The sequence below is a fragment of the Alosa alosa genome, chromosome 1, assembly GCF_017589495.1.
Source record: "Alosa alosa isolate M-15738 ecotype Scorff River chromosome 1, AALO_Geno_1.1, whole genome shotgun sequence".
NCBI classification, from domain to species: domain Eukaryota; kingdom Metazoa; phylum Chordata; class Actinopteri; order Clupeiformes; family Clupeidae; genus Alosa; species Alosa alosa.
In genome coordinates, this window is record NC_063189.1 from 24,014,722 (window position 1) to 24,041,555 (window position 26,834).

The 26,834-nt window shown below is 38.8% G+C and overlaps 1 protein-coding gene and 1 long non-coding RNA gene across 3 annotated transcripts; one reads left to right on the forward strand and one right to left on the reverse strand.

The window, feature by feature from the left end:
- The first annotated feature begins 27 nt into the window (after positions 1-27).
- On the forward strand, positions 28-26,344 carry LOC125291833 (butyrophilin-like protein 2). 2 transcript variants are annotated; one of them, XM_048238753.1, is made up of 14 exons: positions 28-166; positions 15,029-15,076; positions 15,789-16,139; positions 16,335-16,487; positions 16,728-16,856; positions 17,253-17,300; positions 17,544-17,627; positions 17,794-17,826; positions 21,048-21,107; positions 21,476-21,538; positions 21,882-22,214; positions 22,314-22,337; positions 24,881-24,956; positions 25,116-26,344. In XM_048238753.1, the coding sequence occupies exons 1-13, from the start codon at positions 157-159 to the stop codon at positions 24,949-24,951; spliced, it is 1,407 nt and encodes a 468-aa protein (XP_048094710.1). In that variant the 5' UTR covers positions 28-156; the 3' UTR covers positions 24,952-24,956; positions 25,116-26,344. The 2 variants fall into 2 exon arrangements, with proteins under 2 accessions (XP_048094710.1, XP_048094700.1); XM_048238743.1 differs by lacking the exon at positions 28-166 and adding an exon at positions 11,138-11,215.
- Positions 16,731-17,854, reverse strand: LOC125292148. Its single transcript, XR_007193143.1, has 4 exons — positions 17,781-17,854; positions 17,229-17,272; positions 16,924-16,975; positions 16,731-16,814 (listed from the first exon to the last, which is right to left on the reverse strand). It is a non-coding gene; the product is annotated as an uncharacterized LOC125292148 (long non-coding RNA).
- Positions 26,345-26,834: the final 490 nt, after the last annotated feature.

Sequence of the window (26,834 nt, forward strand, 5' to 3'; positions counted from 1 at the left end):
GACCACCACATAAAGACACGTTGCTAAGGATGGGTTTGTTTCGACCAATCAGGAGGCAAGACGCTTCCTGGTGTAAACATAAGACGGGATTTGGGACGGCTGCCAACGGGATTCAAACGCAAGATTTGGAGCTCCACTCAGACGCATTAATGAGTCATGAGATCGGGTCAGTTGTAGGCGTCCGGGAAAACATCTTCACGAGACTAATGATTAATAAGTGATGTTTCAAAGAGACCATAATGTAGAAGCATACATTCTAAAGATGTTTCAGACAGGCTATAATACATGCTTAAATTGCACTCAGATGTATGTATAGGCCTACAGGGAACGCCTCAGATTTTTGACATCATTCATTGCCATAGACATTACGTGCATGTTAGGCCTACAGCTAGCTTTAAAAGTAGGCTATGTAAACTTCCAGGGAAACTTATGATGTGCCAGTTGCTTGAGATTAACTTTCCACATTTAACAAGTTTCCCCTGTTGATGTTGGCAGGTGTAGGCTACACTAGCCAGTCAGGAAGGGCCTATTGTGTGTTGAGAGTACACACCAGTGTAGGCCTAATGTGAATGTGGATAATAGGCTACAGTGTGAATGTTAAAAGCAATTGGTAAATAAACTCTTTTGAGAGGTGGTTACAATCTCATAAGAGGTGGATAAACTCTATTTCTAAAATTTCTGAGGTGAATAAACTGTTTATTTGCGCTTAGCCTTCACTACAGCCCTGCTGGTGTCTGCACACTGGCAGCCTAATTCGTTGGCACGTGCTGAGGATGTGTTAAAATCTGCTAAGATGATCAGTCATCTCTGTCAGAACCCCACAATCGACTGGCGTCACTAATGCAGATGTCAGTCTGCTGTAGGTATTTCCCTTCTAGCAATAATCCAGTGCCAGCCCGGTCATCAAGCACCATATCGATTGACATTCTAGGTTAATTGAACAAGGTTTTTAAGCATATAAGTTAGCTACTCATCCAATAATACAAACAGAGGGGTAGTTAGAGTTGTAGATATTATTTTACCATCCTATTCCACATTCTTGCTTTTAGTTATGTAAAACCTATTGAATTGACCCTGTGAATGAAATGTGAAATAACTAATTTTGTCCTGGATAGCCTTTTCCACTTTTACTTTAAGTAATCTTGTTGGAGATACAGAGTTTCTCCTTCTCTGTCAGCAAATTAACAAAATATATAATATATAATACAAAACTATATCTCCCATTTAAAGAGGTATTTTATCATATTGTTTAATTGTTCATTTCATAATATCAATGAAATTGCATTTGTTTTGATGAAGTAATAGTTAATCAAATAACAAGCATGCAGTTCCACTGACACTACCTGGAAAACAAACAAAAAAATCTTTAACATTGATATCTTGTTTTGGAATCAAACTTCATTTGCTGTGTCATTTCCTCACCACTGTGTGTCTCTAATGTCTCTTATTGACTGATACATAGGACAACAACACAAGGCAAACTGTAAATGACTCATTTTTCCAGCCATACAACCTTCAGTGTGTCAAGGCAGAACTCATTTGTAGTCAACTCTGTTGCCATAGACTACATTTCACGTCACATACATTTGCAAATGAAAACAAGAAACATACCTCCAATGGGTGTGATCCAGGCCCCGTGTGGAAGTTGTGCTGGAAACCTGCGTTTCCCTCGCCAGTGTCCACCCCAGGAAGAGACTTGAGACATGCCTTCATTGAGGTAGAGAGATGGAGGGGAAGTTCAGAAAGAGAGCATGATGGAAAAGGCAACTTTTCCCTCCTGTAGGAGCGAGTGCTGTGGGTTCCACGTGATGAGTTCACACCTGGAGTCAGGGCATTCCTAAAGAGAATGGCCTACACATCTGTCATGAACATATGCTGTGGAAATGCAAGCAGTGAGACTGTATCCTGAAGAGTCTGGGCAAACAGAGAGAGAGAGAGAGAGAGAGAGAGAGAGATCTGAGTCCTTGCATGCCACTGTGACATCAAACTGGGCTAGGACCGGCTCAAGTGTCCGACTCAGGTTACTGAACAACCCCTTAAAAAAAAAACAGGCCGTGGACCCAAGTCAAGTGTTCAGTTACACCTGAGTCCAAGAAGGTGAGAATGTCACCATTCTGTCCTTTCTTGGCCTGACTAACTTGCTTGATGTGACTTTGCGTGATGATGTCTTTCATCATGTTAATCCATGTCATGAAGACACACTTTCTCTTTAAGATTGCAGTAAAAAGAGGCATGTGGATGGGGTTGCATTGAACAGTAAGGAGATTGGCACGAGATACGTTTCCAATATCAGATAGGGCCATCCCCTGTAAAACAGACATGGTTACCTGCGGCCGAAACAGATCTAGAGGAAACTTGAGACATCATTGAGAGAAACACTTTACAAGCAAAAAGGACAGATAGTGTAGATAAGGAACATGGCCGTGTCTGGCAAGCACATTTCTGTACAAGGTTTATGGACTGCAATTGCACCTGCCCTCTTCAGCAGAGCTGAAGTCATCTTTGTAGTGGTCCTCCTATTCCTGAAGTATAGGAACATTTAATCTATGTAATCAAATAAAAACAGTTGAATTCCTAACAATACCAAAGCCAGGCAAATAGACAAACTTTTATATTTATATCTTCTGTTTAGATTTTTGGGTAATGTACACTGTAATGTAATGCACAGTAATGTACCCTGTCAAATGTAGTTGAATTTATTTGTTGAACTCCTGACCTTGTATTGCACTGTAAAAAATAATGTTTACTGTATAAAATAAGTGAACAATGCAAACCATGCTATAATAATAGGTCAGATACATATTCAGCTCTTTGTTTTCATGAATGGGCAGCTATGAATTTCGGATTTTGCTGTATAAATTTCAGCTGTTGTGAAAAGAGTGAATGTGGAATGAAAATGAAAAGAGTGTGAAAGGTACTGTACGATTTGGGCTTCCATGCACTGATGCACTGGAATTTGCCATTGCTCTTTCTTCGTGACACACTGCTAGTCCTTCCTTTCTATTCCTGTCCCAGCCCATCCGCCTTAATTAACCAATTAGGTAACAGCTTAGTAGGACAGTGGAAAGATGGCTCTGCTTGTATAATCTTCAGTCATTTACACAATGTGGGAGGACACTACTGGTGAGAGATGCACAGCATATTCCCATAATACATGTGATAATGTATAAATTATATATATATATATATGCCATGAATACTTCAAAGGAGGGCTTCCAGGCTTCATCCATCACTGTTGTCTATGTGATGGTGTGAGCACTGTGAGGAGCCTGAAGCAGTGGCTCACAGTGTGTTTTTACGAAAGAGCTTTTTAACTGAGGCTCTGACCTTGGGCCTGGTAAGCTGTAGCCTACTCCCAAAGAACTAATGCTAGTCCAAGACTGCATAACATCACAAGCAATATCAGTTTGCACTGCTTGTAAATTTTGCACAAACTGAATCACTCATACTGTTCAGGTCACTATAATTAATATAATGGTATAAACTATGTGATATGCTGTATTATGTTATTATACATGGCTCGCTGGCTATGTTCTCTCTATATCAACTCTTCTGTGACATTGTCATTGTATAAACAGTGTAGGCCTACATATAAAATAACAAACAACATACTTTTTGTTTAGCATATTATACATTAATCTGTAAATCTCTCTCTCTCTCTCTCTCTCACACACACACACACACACACACAGAGAGACAGTGAGAGAGAGAGAGAGGAGGCATACAATACAATACAATACAATACAATACAATACAATACAATACAATACAAAACAATACAATACAATACAATAATGCCTGGGGGAGAGGGTAAAAAATAAAGTTGAATTTGTAATCTAACCTTGCTCTAATTATTTATGAGAAGACCATCTTTTAACCTTTTAACAAACAATATTACAGTTTATTGTTATTTGGGGTGTGTAACACCTAACAGACTTATGTATAAACATATGGAACAAGACACAGGTAAACCACGCCTCTCTCCCTCTCTCAAATCAAATCAAACCAAATGGTGCTTTATTGGCATGATACAATAAAAGTCATTGTTGCCAAAGCTACAGGTATAACATGTTAATAATCAACTTTACAGGAATATTGGTATAAAGACAAAATGAATCATTAAAAAAATTAATTAATAATAAAATTAATAAATAAATCCACAAAAAGTAAAGGACAGCAATAGCTTCAGCAATAATGCTATGGGGTTCTATATGTATGTATATGCACATATGCCTACACTTTCATATACATAAATCAATTTAAGTTTAAGTTAAGTAGCTGAGTTATCAAACAATAAAGTATTTACATCTACATAAAGAGGATGGACACAGAAGTTACCAGTTTTCTCTTGTTTTATGACTGGTCATAATATAATCTGCAGCTAGGCGAGCTGTTTGTTTCCTCTCCTAATACATATTTTAATTTGTGATATTATTTAAATATGGCACAATGAAATAATTTCTGTTCAAGGTTCTGTATATCTCCAGTTTGTTATTCATTTGTATTTATTCCTTCCAGAATTTGATGTGTTGCCAATTTCTTTTAATATAAATTTTGACATGTGACTGGGTAAAAGGGACTCTCTAGTGACAGAGAGCATTTCATTTAAGTTTATTACACTTAAAAGCTGCAGTTGGCAAGATTTTTTTAATCATATTCACTGAAACCGATACAATGCTCCAACAGAACAACATAAATCAGCCTGTTTTAGAAAAAACCTAGAGCCTCCACCTAGAGCCTGTTATTTGTTTTGCAAAAATCCACAGCTCCCGGTTCTTCTGGTCCAATCAGAGCAGGGCTGTGTGAGATCTGACTGTCAATACACAGTCTGGTGCAGTTTGGTGCGCACTGACAAGCACAAACTCAATGAGAGGGTGCTCAGTGGTAGTGGGGGAGGGGCATGAGAGTTGTAAACATTTAAAATTTAAAAAAGTCCCCTCAATCTGTCAGACTTGCCAACTGCAGCTTTAAGTATAGCTGCTAATTTATTACTGGAACTGTATACAAAAAGGCAGCTTCAATTGCGCACCTTTTATAGGCTAGGCTACCTGCCAAACTTGTGTCACAATTTCAACTGTGAATCAACTTCAACCCAAACAAATTGGCATTTCATGAAGGAGGATCAGATCAAGGATTGTTTTGGTTGAAAGGTATCCTGATGATAAATGTATTGAGCTATTGAGCTCCAATCTCATATTTGTATAAACATCTTTCTAAATTAGTATCAATTAACAGATACCCAAATCAAAAGAAATCATGACTTGAAAAGAAACATGGACTGCCACGTGAACTAGGCCTCTTTTTACAATGTTGAGTGGCATCCAAAATAAAAGGGCTATGTGTAGAATACTGTAAGGCCTGTGTGTAGTCCAATAACTATGAACTATTATGAAACTAGATGTAGAGAGCAGTACAAAATATGACCGCCACCCAGTCCTGCACATTCTCTCCGCAAAAAAAAACTCTCTTTTTAAAAAAAACATAGTCTAGTATTTCTTTCGAAATTGAAATGAAGTTGTATGGACTGGACTATGTTTAAAAAAAAAAAAAAAAACAACGAAATTGTGAATTTCCAGAGCGTGTTACTCCAAACTCGGCAATCGACTCCTACTGACTTTCCCCTAAAGACGCCAGCTGCAGCAGCAACATTTCTGGAAAGGTACTGGCTTGATGAAATTCATTCTGGACTCTCTATCCGACCACATAAAGACCTCGGGATACTTTGGTTTGGCTTTAGGGACCCTCTACTCACTACCACGTAAGTGTAATGTTGTTTGGAACTGTAAAAGAGGTTTAAAATAGCGTTTTGTAGCGGCGAAATGACTTGCCCTGGTCACTTCCAGGCTAACGAGTTTTGACTAAAAACGGTAAAATCGAACTTTCTCAAAACACATCCGAATGACATGATTTTGATGTCAACTCAACGTTTGTACTCCCAATCATCCATAAAATTGATCTAAAGTGCATTTTACTCCGGATAATTCCTTTAATGTAGACGTAAATTCATTTATTGCATGGCCCCCCATGAACGGAATTCCACGAAACTCAGCATGCATTCAGAGGGTGTCATACTGTAGTGATCCTACAGGTCAAATTTCATGCAGTTCTGAGCCTCAGTTTTGGTTTTTCATTTTTAACTATGTGGCGCTATACCATAAATGAGTGGTTATGGGATGGGTCGAGATATAAGATCACTATGTTGAGATGTAAGATCACTATGACAGCCTCTGAATGCACACACACAAGCATGCACACGCACACAAAGACACACACAGACACACCATGCCCCCCCACACACACACACACACAAGCCAATGCACACACAGAGAAGCACACATGCACACAAAAGCAAACATGCACACACTCATTTACTTACAAGAGTAGAGGAGATGGAAACAAATTGACAAGAGTGATTTTTTATGACCGCCGCTAGCGAAGCGGTCATATAGGGATTGTCAAAGTTTTTTTTTTTTGTCATCTACTTCCTGAATTTTTTTGGTCAACGATACCCGGGACACCCGAACCACCGGGGCACATGAAATTTGGTGGGTATGTAGCCCCACTAGACTTTTACGGAAAAATTTTATTTCGTCCCCGGGGGCCACTCCCCCCCCGTGCTGGGCCCCCCGAACCGCAAAAAAAGGAGTTTTTTCTAAATAACTACCTGAACCGTGGCACTGAGGATGAAAAAGGATCTAAAAAGATGGCAGTGCACACATATACACATGCACACACACACAGGCACCCACATACTATTGGTATTAGAACGGCCGATAGATAATTACAAATTCAGTAGGATTAAAAGAAAGCTAAAATAAATATTCATCATCATCATCATGGCTGCATTTCCAGTATTGGCGATAAGTAGTCGTTTGTCCACTAGATGGCGCATCGTTGCAGTGAGACGTAATTTTGTTGGAAGTTAAAAGTGGGTTGGAAAAACAATGGACGCTTCCTACAGGACTGTAGTTTACCGCAGAGAACGTCTAATAAGGATAGGATGATGTTCACATGAAATGTAATTCCCATTTCTTCTTGAAGTCGAAATCAATCTGAGGATGTTTATCGGACATGCTTGGTTTTTACTGCAGGTACGTTAATCTTATAATATCAATAAGGACCTAGGTAATGTTACCGTTAGCATTGGTTGAGTGATGGAGGCCAATTGATTGATTGCATTTGTAGAAAACTATAAATGCGGTTATACCAAGCAAATTGATAGCAGCACTGTAATTGTATATTTCGACTGTCATTTGTTGCACGTGCTACAAAAATCATTCTGTGCAATGGAAGATTTACCAACGTAACACCGGTCTGATACAGTTTTGCCTATACATGCGTGAGACTGAGAAACCTTTTTATTTTGTTTTAAGTGCGTGCAGGGTGTGAGAGGGGAATCGATGTGCTTTGATTCCAGCTTGGTAGTTGTAGTCTGCGAAATTAAAAAGCACGTGTGTGAATTATCCAAACAAAGGCACCTTCATTTCATTATGGCTATTATGGCTGCTTTAGGGACCGTTCGTTATTTATAAACGGGGTCACCGGAGGGATTTTGAGTGCTTCAATCAAAAGATGCATGACCCTCCCCAGCCTGCAAGAAAATTTTCAACGACCCTCCAGCAGTCTTTTTAAAAAAGACATGACCCTCCCCGGCCAATTGTCGATATCTTCCGCCCACGCTGTAAAGCGCTATGAAAAGACATCGACTTAAGCAATCTTTCTAAACTCACCCTCTGCTTTCTGATCTTACACATCACACTTCACCAAGATAGTAGATTTACTCACTAACATTGTTGTGGAAACACAATAAGCATGGAAACTAAATGCACACTTCCTACAACTGCATACCTACTAGTTACTCCTCTAGTAAGTATTCATATGAAATAAAACAATAAAACATTGAGACCATTCAACAAAGCACACTGGGTAATAACAAATTCAACACATGAACTTGTTGCTATGGACTCGTCTCTAGGCTTCCTCAGTTATTGTAAAGCTGAACATTGTCCAAAACTCAATTTCTCAGACGAGCGTCAATTTGGGAGCTTGACTACACTCCTTCTTTCTCAAATGACTTGAAAAGGCCGTTTGCACAATTTCACAAATAATCACAGGGATCGAAAAATACCTAACATGCCAATTTTTTTCCGGGTTTAGGCCTATCATTTTAACTTTTCCCCGCTGTCTTGCCGTTTTAATATTTTCCCGTAGAATATCCCATATTACTGTAATACTCTCATAACATTAGTCCGGCATTCTGGCCTGTGTGTTGTCCTGTTGTTACCCCTTGCCCTTCCAGAGAAATAGATGTATTCAAATCATCGTTTTGCTTGCTTAAATGCGAACTCAGAGTGATGTTAACCTACAACCTATTTAAGTTAACGACGTGGTTGTCGTGAGAGCACGATTCATTGGTGCTTGCAGTGTTCGGCCGTAGGCTATGTCTATGTGCGCACCTGCCAGGCTAAGAGCCAAAGAAATCCCCCTGTATATTCACTCCAAGTTGGCCTACCATAACTTACCAACTCTACACTGTAGACCATAAACTGGCTATTTACTGACAATGTATTTGTTCAACTGTATGAAGCAGAATTACGCACTACTTGGAACGTAACACATTTTTTTTGGCACGAGAGAGAATGACAGCGATTAACAAATTGCACTTGTTGCTGGTTACCAATAAATAGGGCCTACTATATATTTTTTTGCAAACAACAAAAACAGAAAGGATGGAGACAGCAAAGCTAGAGATGGGCAGGAACAAGGTCAATTGGTAGAAATGCTTGTCAAAACGTTAGGAGCTGGATGTGTGGATGAATGAAGCACAAGTATGCTTTATAAGCATGCACACTGTTTAAAGTTAGGCTAGGCTACACGGTAAACTAAGTAAACCAAAGTTAAATTTACCTTTTTTAGGGCTGGATAAAGTTGACCAAATGGATATAGGCTGTTAGGCGTGAATAAAGTAGGCTACTTTGTTGCTCAAACCCTTCCAACGTGGGGACGGATGTTGACATTTTCCGTATTTTGGCGTGAGAAACCGGGGAAATCTCTTATTTTCATTGTTCAATGTTGACAGAGCTATGGAACGAAGAGAACGTTATATGGCGACAGAAATCAAACAAAGCCACTTTGATTTTTGCTGTTTTCATTAATACAAAAGATGGGTGACCCCCTCCTAGACAAAAAAAAAGTTAGGTGACCCTCCCTCAACAAAGAATAAAAAGACATGACCCTCCCCTATTTTCCTCCGGTGGCCCCGTTTATAAATAACGAACGGTCCCTTAGCAACACACCTTAAGCTACTGTGTAGTGGGTCCTATTTAGAAGTGGCTACTTCACTAGCGCTTTCCTTGACTCATGGAGCTGTGTGAATTTTATTACAACTTTTAAGCAATTGCGATGGCAGTTTAAGTCCGCTTGATACTGTAAAGGCGTAAGCCATTGGTTTCCAAAGGAGATTTTATTTATTATCAGCCAGCATAGCCTATTGACAATGTATGTTGTAAATAGGCCTACCTTATGAGCCGACCTGTAGCTTAGGGATAACAGCTTTCTATTAGGATCTAGTTTGTTAGTTACAGTTTTGTCATAACTCCCTGATGCATTTTTGCATTTAGAATAGCCAGAGCGTGGATATCTCAATCGGAAAATTAAACAATATCGGGTGCCTATGGACTAGGCTGGGTGAACCCAGCCTGATCTACCCGCTATTTATTTTTTGATTTCTTAAAAGATGAGCTTGGTCTGGTGAAAGCCAGACTAGCCATGGACCTCAGTTACAAAATGCAAGGGAACATGAATCAGCCTATATTTGCACGAACAATAACGGACAACAGCTCTTCAACTTTGGCCCGTTAAAATGTGTATGAACAGTCTAGCGACGCATTTCATCAAGGCCCATTTGGACATGTCAGTTATTTGCACCACTGGTTAGCATTTCGTTTCAGACTACTGTTACTTAATTTGTGCATTGACAATAAAGTATTACATGAACTAAAGATGACTAAAATCTTATGTAGAAGATGAAACATTCACAAAAAATCCATCCATCCAAAAATGACCTTTGTTTTTGATAGCTGTTGAAAACGGCATGGAACTGACAGAGATGTTTTTGTTTATAAATAAATAAATAAATAAATAACATTATGCTGATACCTTTTGCTTTTCCCTTTCACAAATACAATGTAGCCTACAGGTGTAAGTGACCTTTCATCAATCTAGTTGCAATGGATGAACTGTGATGAACTGCCCTACTTGTGATTGTTTAGAGATTTTAAAGGTTTTATAACAATGCTACATCTTCTTTGGCTATTCTACAATCTAGTCACCTTTTCAGCACCAGTAGGCTACTTTCTGTGCAGCCGCACACACACAGTCAGGCATGCCAAACAAGCATGCACAAAAGTTTCAAGAGTGGGGGATGAAGTAAAATATGGAAACAAATTGAAGTGTGATTTATTTTCGCGGAACGGATGTACAGGACTGAGCGGCGGTCATATTTTGTACCTCTATGCGGTACATCTAGTTTTTGAGGAGATAATGTGCAGGGCTGGGCATCCCCACTGCACCAAGCCCCCCAAAAGGATGGTAGGCCGGAAAACTGTTTTCTGTGAATATCTCGAGAACCGTAGAACCTAGGATGACTAAACTATTGCAGAGAAAGTTATGTGCAGGACTGGGCGGTCATATTTTGTACCTCTATGCGGTACATATAGTTCTCTATTCTGTTCACCTCGACTCAACACTGCACTCTGCTGGCCCAAACCAGTGCTCTTCCCTTGTATTGGTCCATGAATGGATGCATGCACCATGAACTGTAAAATAAAGGCATGCACTCCACGGACACAGATTGTAGCCTCAGGCTCCACCTTTGTCTAAAAGTTTATGAAAAATAACTGACGGGCACACTGAGCTACACAATTTGGCCAAAGTAAAGTAGTAAAGTAGCCTATCTGTCTACAGTCTAAAATTCATGAAGTTCTTATAGTGTCAACCATCAGTCATTATTAGAGATGTTTTAGGCTAGCTCACAGGCCATGCCGTGCAAATAGCCTAAAATAAACCCTTAGATCATGGTCTTTTGAAAACGAAAGTAAAACTACACTAACCAGCTGTAGGCTATTCATGGCAATGACTTGCGTTGGTCCCTGATAAACAACAGTCATCTTTGTTAGCTGAATCCTCCCTATGGCGTCTACGTCCCATCGGACAGGTAAATTCTAAACAAAAAGAACAGTAGGCCTAGGCTAAATCACATCAAATGGCATTCCTTTATCGGAATCTAGCAGTAGCCAGTTAATATCGGCAAAGTTAAGACTAGCCTACGTTGTATTCTAGATAACCTGCATAGTACGTTTTTCAGTCTCTATTCCATTATTGAAGTGAACGTTAATTCGAGGCGTTTTTTTCCCATGCAGCATATGATACCTTCGTGTCAGGCGCCTATCATACAGTCAGTCATAAAACCAGAGCCCGTCTACGGATTCTCTGATAAAACCATAAAACTAGCCTAAAACTAGCCGAAACGTTGGATCATGGGTGTGGCATGGAATTTTAAAACTAAAAGTGAGTGGCAATTCCACCGAAAATGGACTTTTTGTCACATCCATAACGCCAGTGAAATGCCTTGGTATTTGTATGATGTGAATGAAACATTCATTTTTTGTGCATTTTATTCTCATTTACATTCTTCATCTAAGCATAGCAAATACTCAAATTTCATGTAATCATTCACATCATACCATACCATCACATTTTATTGGCGTTATGGATGTTAGAAAAAATGCAATTTTCCATGGAATTGCCCTGAGATCAAATGGGCAAAATGATGGTAATTCAGATGGTTTTGCTTGTAGTACCACCTCAATCTGATCATTTTCTAAAGCTGGTGTCGCTGGTCTTAACCTACATCGCTGGTTTAACTGGCCATGCCAGCTCATGTTGACCATTCTAGCAAACCACCATGACCATCTTACGCCAAAAATGTCGAGCTTGGCAGGCTTATGGTCACTATTGCCCTACAGGTGCTGGTCATATAGGCCTAATTAGAATATCATCAAAAAGTTGATTTATTTCAGTAATTCCATTTAAAAAGTGAAACTTGTATATTCGTTTATTACACACAGATTGATATATAGTGTTAATTTCGTCAGACTAGACGAGAGGAAATATGTTCGTCAACAACCTTTTTTTTCATGACTAAGACGAGACGATGACGAGACGGCAGTAATGTCCTGAAACACTGACTAAGGCTATCTTAAGATGCATTATTGTTGACGAAAAAAGACGAGACTAAAATGTTTTGCATGAAATAAAAACTAAGATAAAATCTCTCTTCATTTTCGTCTACAAAATGAGAAGACAAAATATCTAGCTGTTACTTTTCAAAATATTCCGAATGAGTTCATAATGCAAACAGCTTTCCTGTAGGCTAGTCTACGTGCTGTTGCTGCAACCCTGTGGCTGCAACACGAAACTACATGGAACAAGAACACTGGAGATTTATGCCAGAGTTAGCAAGCTAACTACCTAAGCTTTATGCCACAATGCTACATACCCAGAAGTTGAAGCTTCTCTCATACAAATCAACATCCCCCAGAATGTCCAAACGAAAATGTTCATCATGTAATGTCAACTATTTAACTAGTTAGACTGATGATGCAAAGTTTGCTAGCAAGTAAGCTAATATGGAAAGTTCGCTAGCAAGTTAGCTATGGCTAAGATGGAGAGTCTGTTTGGGGAATGTGTTGTGTTTAAGATATCGCCATCTAGCTGAGGCGGAGTAAAACATTAATACTTTGGCCTATGACAGTGTTTCTCAAACTTTTTTCAGTTTCAGGACAACTTAACTAACCCTAGCTAAAAAAAAAAGAAGATTAGACCTACTTCAACAGTAGCCTATAATTAGTCTACACAATAGGCCTACTCACTGAACCACCTTGCTTATTGTCTTTGCACTTTGCTTATTGTGTGGATTCATACTGTATGATTTAAACTGACATATCTTACATAGACAGTGTTGCAGAACTGTTTTTACATACAAGTTGGTTCAATATTGCAAACAACTCATATAGGCTATATTATATTTTACCACATCTGCTCGTGGACTACTTGCGATAGCTTGCGGACCACCAGTGATCCCCGGACCACACTTTGAGAAACACTGGTCTACGAATATGACAGTGGTCCAGTCAAATCTTTTACTGTCTATGGTCAAATCCCAGCCGAGCTATAACTGTAGCTCGACTTACCTGTGCATGTAAACATACTGACTGACAAAAAATCAGAATGAGTAATTATAACAGACGAGTAGCCCTGTGGACACACAATATTATTGGAAAATTGAGGTGTGTGAAACACTATTTGACTCAAATGGTAATCAGAAATAATTTGTTATAAAAAACAGACTAAAATGTGTTGACTAAAACTGACCACGACTAAGATACCTTTAGTTTTCTTTTGACTAAAACTAGACTAAAATGATGAGACTTTTAGTCGACTAAAACTTGACTAACAAAAATGATATTTGAATGACTAAATATGACAAAGACTAAAAAGGACATTTCGTCACAAGACTAAGACTAAGACTAAATTAAAAATAGGTGACAAAATTAACACTATTGATATATTTCAAATGTTTAATTGATGATTATAACTGACAACTAATGAAAATCCCAAATTCAGTATCTCAGAAAATTAGAATATCACTTAAGACCAATATAAAAAAAGTTTTTTTTAGAAATGTTGGCCAACTGAAAAGTATGAACATTTAAAAAAGTAGCCTATGAGCATGTAGGCCTACAGCACTCAATACTTAGTTGGGGCTCCTTTTGCCTGAATTACTGCAGCAATGCGGCGTGGCACGGAGTCGATCAGTCTGTGGCACTACTCAGGTGTTAGAGCCCAGGTTGCTCTGATAGTGGCCTTCAGGTCTTCTGCATTGTTGGGTCTGACTTATCGCATCTTCCTCTTCACAATACGGTTAAGGTATAAGTATATTCTTTTGATCCCGTGAGAGGAATTTGGTCTCTGCATTTATCCCAATCCGTGAATTAGTGAAACACACTCAGCACACAGTGAACACACAGTGAGGTGAAGCACACAGGCACACGGTAGGCCACGGCTGCTTATTTTTGTCAAACCATAAAATTACCTTTATTACGGAACATTCCCTGAAGGATTAATTAAGGTCGAATTTTTGTAATCAGTGGAGTAGATTGTGTCATACGGAGCTGATTTTGCCTGTGTGTGTGTGTGGGAGAGATAGTGACTCATCATGGGGGTTGCCTGGTAACAATAAACTTCGACCCAAAGGTTCAACCCAGTATAAGATCTGGTTCAACCTAGCATTATACTTTTAGCTCTCCGTCTGGTTCGACCACGGATTCAATAAAGCACTGAAGTTGTGCTGATTTAGAAGGGTCTTTCATGTTGAGGTTGCAACATGTCGGAATTTATCTTTAGGCCTAGCCTATTTGCTTCCCAGCATGCATTGAAAGGTTATTATTGTTTTGATTTTAAACAATATGGTTGAAACCATAGATATATATACGTAGCCACAAATAGTAGCATAAATAATGACATTCAATATGCGTATAGTCTCTCTACCGCCGTACGCTGATATATCAAATCTCTGCAGTTTTCTCTGCAGTTTTTTATGAGTTTTAAACATGGTCCAAAGAATGTTCCACGGACATTCCTGGAACCATAGTTTCATGGTTCAAAGAATGTTCTGCGGACATTCCCAGAACCAAAGATTTAACCATGAAGGAACGTTCCAGCGCTGTCAAGAAATAGTGGTTGCAATGCAATGATGGTTTCGGGAAACAATCCGCAAATCTTAAGACGTTCGTAAGAGGGACTTTACGACCTGCTAAGGCTTACGATGCTTTCGGGAAACTGGGCCCAGGTCATTCTGTGTAAGGCCATTCTGTCTTGGGCATTGCTGTTTCCGTAGATCTTCAATTTATCTGTTGTGGAACACTGTCTGAATATTATTAATGTCTGGTTTTACTGTCTTTGTCAGGATTGCTGTGGATGCTGTTCATTTTACCTGTGTGTAGTGGCGCATCAGGTAAGTGTCTTTTCTGATTTCATGTTGCTTTAACCAGTCTTCATTCAGTCTCTGAGGTAAAAAAGAACACACAAGGCAACATTGTGTTGCTTGTATTGTTGCTTGCTTGTATTGTGTAGGCTACTTGCAGTCATGCCGGCTACCAATGACAGTGGATTTGATCTGGTGCTCAAAGGATCTCTTCACTTTATTTACACATTGCCTGTTACCTACAGTATGTTGCAGTATTAGCAATATTCAAAGAGTTGTAGTCACACTATTACACATATACACAATATGAAGTGCGGTCACATTTTTAGACTAGGAAAAACATCTTTATGTTAAGCCACATACTAGTCTGGCTATCACCAGACCAAGCTCAATCTTTTAAGATTGAATATTAGTCTGGGGAGTCTGTACGTATTTTCTACTGCACAAGAGGCGTGATCAACGGGCAGTTCAAATGACTCTGTACGCAATTTGATAGTCCTTCAACCAATCAAATCAACGATCCGGGTGTGCCAGGTGGATAAGCCAGTTTGTGATTGATCCCCGCAAAATTGTAACGGAAGCAGGAGAGAAAGATGTACAGCTTTCCAGCCTGAGCTGCAGGGCGAAATAAAATCACTGTCAGATCGGGCTGGGTTTACCCAGTCTAGCCACATACATCTTCATGGCAATATAATATTTTGTGGAATCCAATGTCCTCTTTTTTGACTCTCTCCCTCTACAGTTCCTGACACATTCACTGTGTCTGTTTCTGATGGTCCAGTCTCCGTCTGGATGGGATCATCGATAATCTTGCCTTGTTCACTCTCTCCTGCGTTTACTGAATCACTGGAGGTGCGCTGGCACCGACCTGATGAGTTCAAAACTCCCGTTCTGCTTTACCAGAAGCAGCAGATCCAGCAGCAGCCTGCTGACTCTCAGTACAAGGACAGGGTGCGCCTGATAGGGGAGCCGGAGAAGGGAATGTTATCTCTGGAAATGGACCATGTCCAACTGGCAGACAGTGGAGTTTATGTCTGCTATGTTTCTGCTAAGACAGCGTACAAGCAGGCCCGAATTCACCTAGTTGTGAAAGGTGAGAAGTTGCAAAAATTCACCTACTTCATTAAACGTTATTGTTAGTTGTATCATTGCATTAATAATACAGTGATTTATCAAAACATTATTGCTGATTAGAAACTTTCATACACTCACAGATCTGAGTTCAAAGATAAATACATTTATCAAAGATAAATAAATTCTCCCCATCACCCTCCGCTTCTCCCTTTAGCGATGGGCACTCCACCAATCCTCTCAGTCTCTGATGGTGGCAGTGGACAGGTGAACTTTACCTGTGAATCAGAGGGTTGGTCACCACAGCCCACCCTCACCTGGAGAAACCGAGGCGCAGAAATCCCTATTGAGAGCTATCAGAGTGCAACAGGTAAGTACAGTAATGTATTGAAATACACTATACATACACCTAATATGTATGGATGTGCATTATGGGGTGAGTTAGTTAATAAATTAGACAAACTGTTAATTTAGATTAACAAAAGCTGTATTTGCATCTACACAGGCAGCATTTATTTTCAGCCAAGTATGCAACAAACACAGTGTACCACAAGTTTGGATAACAGCTTAAGTCATTACCAATGTTCTCTGTCTGCTATGTTTTTCTCAGATGCCCATGGACTTGTGAGTGTGACTTCCTGGCTGGTTCACTCTTCCTCTGATGTCTCTGAGTGGATTGCCTGCTCTGTAGGTCTCTCTAAAGACGAGAGAAAAGAGAGCAGGTTCTTACCGGGGACAGGTATAGATGTGACATCTTTGCATATAACATTTGTTGCATCAAGAGTAGAGTGATTGACTGTACTCACGGCATCAAGATGTCGGATTTTCTAAAACTGCTAGTAGATAAAGGATGAGATCCTAGAAAGGAAAACAGATGACAAGGGCATGTAAAAAAGTCAACTTTAATAGAGTTGAAGCTAGACTTTCAAGGTTTCAAGGTTAAACCTGGAATACATATTAAGAAGACAAATGTGAAGGAGCAAGGCCGGGTAGGGATTTAGGTTGGCTGATTGAGGAAGAACTGCTCATCTGACTTTTCACAGTCAATATGAGTGTGTGAACAGCAAAATATGATCATATATATCATATATGTGAATATTATTCAGTATACCATGTTTTGTTTTTCAACCTCAAGTGAATGATCTGCAGAGGAAACTGGAAGAGATGGAACAGAAGAGTGAAGGTGAGAGTCCTGTTCAGAGATGGGAGGATATTATAGATCTCAGACTCATTAGTATGTTTGGTCTTGGTGGACTAGATCTGCCAATACTGTTATGCAGCTGTTACTTATAAAGAGATTGAACACAATGAAATAAAACACAGGCATCATAAAGCCATGAGGGCAAGATTCTTGACATAGACCTTGTTGCCAGATGTGTTTTTGAATTTTAACAGTAAAATGTGTGTATGTTTATTTTTTATACAGGCCCTTGGAAAGAAGGCTTAATTGTTCTTTTTTTGGTACTATGTCTGATTGCTGTCATTGTGGCAGTTGTCCTGTACAGAAAAGGTACGTATAGTCTCTATAAAGGTAATATTTAAGGCCCTGTTCAAGTCATTATAAGTAATTGTAGTAGTAGTTGTAAAAGTAGTAGTAGTTGTTGTAATAAAAAATTTACACATTTTACTATGTGTTGACATATTATTGTGCCTTACTGTGCACCTTTTTCTTGTAGGTTTGGAAAAATCGAAAGACTCAGAGGAAGCAGGTAATCCATGATGTTGTTATGACCTGAAATTGTGTAAAAACATTACATTATTTTAAAACTCAATGTTTTATAAACATCTTTTCTTTCATGTTAAATTCATGACAGTATTTACTGGAATCATTTGAATGTAGACTAAAATATGTAAGGGATAATGTATAGAACGCCGGTCATTATTGGGAAAATACTGTAAGTCCCGACAGGGCGAACCGGGTCTTGTTCCGCCCTGAACGGATTTATTCCCCCAATAATGACCGGCGTTCTATACATTATCCCGCTTATTACACGACTACTTGTCAAAATGAAACAATAAACTCCCCACGATATGACTCTAGCCTACATAGCCTTCTAAACATCTTTTGAAGGCTATGTAGGCTTTAGAACATTCTTTAGAACACAGCTGATTAACCGTCTGCTTTTCACTTTTGAATGAAGTTCCAGTAGTTGTGGAGTGATATGAAAGACCTGAATTAGAAGCGCAAACTCTGTTGCCATTGACAGTGGTCATTATTTTTTTCAGAGGTCTTTTAGTCGAAAATAATGACCGCTAGAACTTTAGGAAATCCCATTCAAGTCAATGGAACGTTCTACTTGCATTGTGAAGAGCCGTATAATAAATTATATTATCACCCAGAGAGAAGAAATACTCTTTTCTGATTGGCTGGCAGGGTGGCTTTTAATTCTGAATAACGGGACACCTATGAAGTAGATCTGGTAAAAAAAAGTTGCTTGATAATGCAATGCTTGATAGTTCCGGTCCTTGATTGTGATTGGCTGAATCGCGTTCGATGCCATTGTAAAATCCAGCATAAACATACACCTTGACCGCATTTCGTTCTATATTACTGCGCCACCATAACTTGATACAAAAGTTAAAGTAGCTGCATCCAGACGTTGCTTGCAACCATTCAGATAGGAGAAATATATTTCTTGGCGGAAGAATGACTATCTAGGAATAACTCGTTATATTTCTAGTTGTTGTGCCTTTACTTTATGAAACTATGAAACTTTGCCAGGTATTTATAGTAACAGTTTTAGAAAAGCAATAAGCCACTCGAGTCCGTAGGTTACACTGATTCTACAACAGCTAAGGGGCGTTGTTAGGCACGACGCGCTAATTTTGAATGGTAACTATAACAACCATAGTAGAACAACAGTTGAGCCTGGAGGCAGGCTTCGCAACAATGGAATCAACTGTAAACAAGCTAACTGTCCATGCTATCGCTGTTATAGGGCCAACAAAAGTTGTAGGCTAAAACAAGCTGATCCAGTGGGCTTCTTTTTAAGAACCGTGGACGGAACCGCGTGTTACCTTTGCGTGCTATAAAGGCATGGCTTTACAGTGGCAACCAGGTGATAAGCGGAATAACGGCCTTCGAGGTGTGTCCAGTTGCGCGTCGGGGAGTTCTTTGCCCCTCGCCCTTGTCCATAACGACACCTCGGCGGCCTTATCCCTTACGTAAGATTCATGAAGTATTTCAAATAATTGAAACATTCAACAATGTAGCATTGCTGTATTTGTTGTGCCTCCTGTCAAAATTGGCCAGGGCCACATTTCCCAAGAGCATTATAAGCCTAAGAAGTTATTAGTACAATAAAATACTATTTGTTTGATATTATTATATTATTATATATTCGGATATTCGACAGATATTCAATTTTTTTTTAATGCGGCCGGTTTCACCCCGTGTTTGCAGACGGTGTACAAACAGGGGACCTGTCTACTTGCTCCCAGCTGACCTACTTAGGGGCCGTCTATGAAGTACCTTCTGATTTACCTTCATAGTCTTTTTTGTTAATAGCTTTGACATCATGTGACCTAGGAAAAAAATATATTCATTTGAGGTATGTCTGATTAGTCCCATATAGGATAACTATTCTGCATTGGTTTGGAGTCACTAGGTCACATGGCTTGGGAGGTATTGAAAAAAGGAGACCATTCCTTATGGGAAATAATGTATTTTCTTTAAAATATTCATATAAAGGCCCCAGCCGTGGCGCGGCGGGCAGGGGCACCTGCACCGTACGCCGGCGACCCGGGTTCGATTCCCGCCTCGTGGTCCTTTCTGGATCCCACCCCAACTCACTCTCCAACTCGCTTCGTGTCATTCTCTACTGTCCTGTAAATTAAAGGCATGAAAGGCCAAAAAAAAAAATATATATATATATAAAAAAAACATTCATATAAAATACAGTGTGCATACAGTGGCTATAAAAAGAGGTGTGTCTGATGAGTGACCCGACCCATTGAGAACTCTAGTCCCTAAGTAGGTTAGCTGGGAGCAAGTAGATGGGCCATCTGTTTGTACACTGTCTGCAAATATTGGGTGAAACCGGCCACATTAAAACAAAAATTGAATATCTGTCAAATATCGAATATCAAACTAACTTCACCTCGGCCAATAAAATCCCTCACAAGAGTCACTTTAGATTTTAGGAGCATTTCTGGAGAGCATTGTAACTTAATAGCTATTTTAAAGAGTTCATAGGTTTACAGACTAGCCATAGATAGTTAAGAACTTCCTCATAGAAAATTCTCACTCGGGTCACCAGCAGGGATAGGGAAATAATACTATAACTATGAATGCATTTGTCAATGTTTCGTCCCTGTTCTTGATTTTGTTTAATTGTAGTGAATCAGGTTTAGTGCTGCACAATTTAGGGAAAATATTTAATTGTAATTTTTTTTCTGACAATTTGATTTGTGATATAATTTTTCAAAGTTAAGCTTCGGTTCAGTATTCCAAATGTCACAAGTTGGGCCTCTTCTGATTGGTGAGCATGCCTAGTAAATGGGAAGCGCAGCACTCCTGTCACTGTCACTGTCTGCCACACAAGGAGGATGACATGAAAATAAAAATCATAGAAGCGACAAGATTAACCATTGGGAACTTAAAGCACTTGAAGCTGAGGGCGCACAATTATATTAATTTATGTAGATGAAGCCAGGGGAAATGTTTCCAGAAAGATGGGAAAGTTTGGTGGAAATATTTGTATTTACTGTTACATTTTAGTGTTTGAGGTTTTTTTTGCAAAGAAAATGTGTCATCTTAGCCAGAGTGCTTCTGTTTAGGCCTGTGTGTTAATTGTTTTGAAAATGTGAGTTAACACATACATTAAAGCAATTGAGAAAAACTGTAAAATGATCTCATCAATATGGTAAAATATTTGGTCATTTGATTGTTGTGTTGTAGATAACGCTCATTTCTTCACATATTTCATAGTCTCTCAACAGATCCCATTGTCAGAGCCAGAAGTGGAGACTCTGACACGAGAGAAAAGAGGTGAATTTGTATTAATCAATCATTGTGATACTACAAATGGACTCCTTGGGCCCTAACTGAATGATGGACAAGGTGCAAAATCTTTAGTCCAAGTAAAGCTAATTTATTCACTAAGCAAAATCAATTTGCTAATTTAAAACAATATAGAGCTTAGACGCAAATATTGATGAGTCAGCTCATTCTTCCCACATGCTGTAATTCACACACCATAGCTATTCGTCATGCATGAGAACTTTGCTTGTTGGCAGACTTGGCACTTTGCCCGTCATTTAAGTTAGGGCCCATTGTGTAAAGATTTCTTCATATACATCATTCAATGTAATCGTCCAATGTCTCACATGTCATCATCCAATGTCTGAATGTGTCAGAGCTGCAGAGGAAACTGGATGAAAGTGAGAGAGAAATGGCGGCATTAAAAAAGAAGATTACAGGTATAGTTTACATTTGCATATATTGGAGCTGAATTGAGCTGTTTTGTCTTCCTGGATACATTGGCTATTTAAAGTGCTTTACAAATGAGCAGATAAATATATGAAAGTGCATAATAAAAGATCATAGAATATTGCATTATAACAGTTAAGCTAAAAGAAGATAAAGTCAATTTAAAAATGTAATTAAAATGTCAAATAAGAAAAATAATAATAGAATTTGGCTTAATTTGGTCACTGTTGGGATGACCAAATGTGTATCAGGGTAAAAGTGTAAAACCAACACCAGTGGTATAAATGTATGTCTGATAAAATGTTAATTAAAAATATCCTTTTCTCTATCCAGAGGTGGTCCATTTCCATGACAACGTCCAGTGCTCACTTGGTGCAAATCCTATATTATCTTGTCAACTCTTCTCTGAAAAAAGTGCTCTTGACATGGAGATCCGGTGGTTTAAAGGTACAGACTGTATTTGCCTTTATAAAAAGGGCCAGATGAAGGAGAGAAGTGGCTATGAAGGCCGAGTAAGCATCTGCAAGGAAGAGCTAGAGAATGGGAAGATATTCTTGGAACTGAGCAAAATCCAACCAGAAGACGCTGGGAAATATGTGTGCCAAGTCATCCATAGAGAGTACAATGAGTGTGCCTTACAAATTAGGTACTCTCCTTATGCGACAGGTATGATTACCATGTCACACTGTTGACATTGTTGGAAATAATAACACTCACAAAGTGATACAATCTACTAATATGCATTTTGATTTTACTTTTGTCCAGATAAAGAAATGTGCATCTACCCACGTAAGTACACAAAGTTTGCTCATTTAATTTTATGCAATTATCTTTTACCCAAGTAAGGGATAATGGAGGACACGGCATTCAGGTAGCTGAAGTCAATGTGTGTTCAACATGGCAATGCATGGTACAAAGTGTCCAGTACAGTATAATAATGCCAAAGCATAATGATGCTTGCAGTATTTAGAGAATTACTCTAAAGAATTTAGCCTACTTTCTTGTGGGGTACCAAGTGTAATGGACCTAGACAGAACATTTGTACTACAAAATGCATAAATACAAAACTAGGGCTGTCAATCGATTACATTTTTTTTAATCTAATTAATTACATACTCTGTGATTAATTAATCTAAATTAATCGCATGCATCCATTTTTGCTATGAACATATCTTAAAAACAAGTTTGGCAAATGAGTGAATCAATGAATAGCAGCACATTATAGACTTTAAAGTTCAACGTGTCTCTCTTTTATTATAATTTTCCCTTTGGGTCAGGCATCATCATAGTGCCTAGTGTCAGATTTTTAGCATGATGCAAATGACTGAAGTTACCACTCACTGTCAATGACATGTGCAGAGTAGGCTACCCTAACCCAAAGTAATATGTGGAATACCACATATGATTTTTTTGGCCATTCAAACGTGTAGATTTTTATTCACATACTGTAAAACTCTAAATAATAGCCCGGGCTTTTATTTTTCCCAAATCGCCAAACTGCACCAGCTAGTATTAGAGACAGGCGTCTATATGAGACAGGCCTTTAATTCCCTTTACACAAAACTTTTCCTCTGCAAAGATGGAAAATATGATTGAATTAATGATTTCAAACACACTGAATGTCTAGTCATATGACTAGACTATCCGATGACAATTACAGATAATCATTAATTTAGTGTTAAGATGCTGTTCATTGAGTGAGATAAGATTCAAATAGCGGGGATAGCCAGAACAGATGAAACACGTTTTGTTCAAACGTAATTTACAGAGATCGTATCACACTGATGTCACGGGGTGCTAATTTACGTGACCCAAATGCAGGACAACACACAAAGAGTAATTTCACTGACTTTACTTACAGAGTGCAGCACAGGAACATTACAACAATGACACAGAAGGAACATAACAAAACTAGGGGTTTATATACATAGAGATTTAACAAGGCTAAAGGGCACAGGTGGACAGGAAACAGTAAAACAAGAGACAGGTAAACGCAGGGCTGGAAATCATAATTAAAGGAGAATTCCGGTGTGATATTGTGTTGCTATTGTATTGTATGTGTTGAAACATGATACCGAGTGTGAACGTATGTCTTATAGCTCATCTCGGCTTGTCCCCTGCACTCAGAAATCTGGCGCTAGTTAGTCGATGCTGCCAACAGTTTTTCGATGGGGTGCCTCAGGCATCGGCCTAGCCATGCAAATAAATCACTGTTTTACACCATTCACGAGGCTCAAAGTAGCTCCTCACTTCATTGGTAGACTTCCGAGGGCCTTGACATGTTCTCAATGTGTCGTTTTAAATGTTTTAAAAAACAGCACCAGTACAAAACAGAATAACCTTATAATTTGCATATTGAATGCAATATCTCTCTGCAATCTCTCACACACACACACACACACACACACACACACACACACACACACATCTCTCTGCTCAAGCCAAATCTCAGACCTGCCTGACCTCTCTGACAGCTGACACAGCTACTCTTTCTTACAAGTCTGAAAAATAATTTTGGTTCTCATTTTCAGAGAACCCAAACACCTTGTAGGAATAGATTTGTTGAAATGTAGGCCTACCTGCAAACAATGTAAGAGGCCTATGCTGACTGCCTCAGTGCTCAAAGTATTGTAAAAGTTTATCAATTAATTGTTCATAACTAACTAACTTCTATTCAAGTCATATTTCTGGGATTTTCTGGGAATATTATTTCTATTTTGTATTCACCCGTTCAAATGTTCATACAAAGAGGTCACAAGTTCAGGTAAGTGAAAGTTAGAATGGTGGTCATTTCATTTCATAAAATTCTCATAGTTTGAGAACTTTAAAATGTTCAGAGTTCACACATTTTTAATAAAATATACTTTTGGGACTCCCTGCTAATACTTTTGGGAATGCAAAAGTCTTTTTATTAGTATTGTTTAGTTTAGTTTAACTATTTGAGTTACATTTTACACTGATATGGCATGATGGCAATATAAACACAGCTAACAATGGTATTAAATTGCAATAGCCTATAGATTAAATGTAATGGAATATTCAACTAAGGTAGACTGCTGTTGTTCACAGCACTAAGCTATTTATGGTTACTGATATACTCCGAGTCTCTGGCCCTCTCTTAGAGCCAGGCATAGTAAGCTGGCCCTCGGAAGAAAAAGTTTGGGGACCACTGCTCTATACAAAATATATTGATCTCAATGGTGCATTTTGCCCATGTTCAGTTTTGTAATAAATTATTACGTTTTGTAGCAGAATGCATTCTGTACATGAAAAAAAGGTCTGTTACACTTTGGCGTCATAGTTTCCCACATGTTTGTTTTTTTCCACCACAGATTCAGGAGGACTGGAGGCCATTGTTGAAAATAGACCGACAATGGATGCATCTGCCCAGGAGCTTAGTTAGAAATGGTGCTTGAATAATCTTTGCATTTCAGCCATTTTCTGTCATGGACAATTTTCTGGTTTCTATACATGTATACATTGAATTTAATAGGTTACCTACAGTACTTGCAAAGCTTACAGGTCCGCATACTTCGTTAACCTCTTTTTCTTTCCCTGTTGTTCTAGGCTCCACTTTGGAATGCAGTTGCAGTCTGTCCACCTGATCCATGATGCAGAAGACATGTGCTTACTGCTGCTGTCCCATGCACATTACCGTCTATTCACATTCAGTGCCAGACAATTTAACTGTGACTACATGAATGCCCCCACTCACATTATTCCCTATGTCATAGGTAATGTAAAAGCTTATAATAGTAACCTTGCGAGCAAATTATGCGAATATTTTACTCTACCTTAGGGTACATATACTTAATAATATGAAATCTGTATAAATGGGTTTAGCGACTTTTATTTTGAAGTTATAGCCTATGAAAGCATTATGGGTAATGCAGCAGGAAAAAAGACTACTACTGTGGGTAGGTTGAGCAAATGTTAAGCAAAGCATATTATGGCATTTCATCATAAGTAATATATGTATAAACCGTGCTAGTAATTTGTGACGGTTTACACTGAAAGTTTATTGTGACTTTTGTCTTGTCATTTCACCTTGAATCATGCTTTGATTGGTGAAAATTATAAACAGGTGTTTTTGTCATTTTGTATGCCAGTGTAGTTTTACTAGTTGTTAAGCAAATAACAAATATCTGTTCAGTGAATTATATACCATGTGCAAGAAGTAACTTGCTGGACTAGGTGGCAAGATTGTGATCAAAATGTCTTGCATGTAATACTGAATGTAATACTTTTTGAATAACCTGTAGAATGAGAGTACTGTTGGTATGGAATAAAATGTGCTACCTAGCTCTAGCAGTTAGGTAGGCTAACTAGAGTGCTACACTCTGGGGGCATGTTAACTGCATGTGATGCATGGAGTGCTCTTTTTTTTTTTTTGTACTGACAGTACTCGGTGACCTTGAGAAACAGAGATCTATATGAAAAATGGAATTCTCCTTCAATGTTATGGTGCGCTCTGTCCTAATCTGATGAGCTACTTGCTGATGAGCTACTTGCTAGCACATACTTGAGATGCTAAATTTACTGGGATATGTTTACTCCTCACTGATGTTCATGAGTTCATCCTCTTGCTCATCCTAGAATAAATAACGGTTGAATGAATGTTTCTCACCCCTCCCCCTTTCTATCTCTACGGACTGGCCTCAAGTTGATGGGCTCCCTCTTTCTCAGCAGGGTTCTGCTCAAAGTTATCATAGGGGAGTTTCCTGTGCCATTCTGTGGTCGTGGTGCATGCCTTGGCAATGTTTGTTAATGATACTTGAATAAAAAAATTAAAATGACTCTGTTTGACTGTTAATTTTCATCAATAAAAATGCCTTTCGAACAAAGATCAAATGCTTGATTGTTTAATTCACTGTAGAATGGTGTTCTATTGAATTGTCTTAGCCATAGGGTTATACGAAGACTAAAGTATCATTATTAAAGGATTGGATGTAAACACAACATAGGATCTATTTATGGGTGATAACGAGTTCAAACTTTAGTTTGGGAGCAAACTACGTTAATTAGAGGAGTTTTGAGATAGGCCTGGGCCCAGTTTCCCGAAAACATCGTAAGCCTAAGAGCATTCCCTCTTACGAACGTCTTAAGATTTGCCGTCTGTTTCCCGAAACCATCGTAGCTTAAAGCTGCAGTTGGCAAGTCTGACAGATTGAGGTGACTTAGCCAAAATTTTGAATGTTAACAACTATCATGCCCCTCCCCCACTACCACTGAGCACCCTCTCGAAGAGTTTGTGCTTGTCAGTGCGCACCAGACTGCACCAAACTG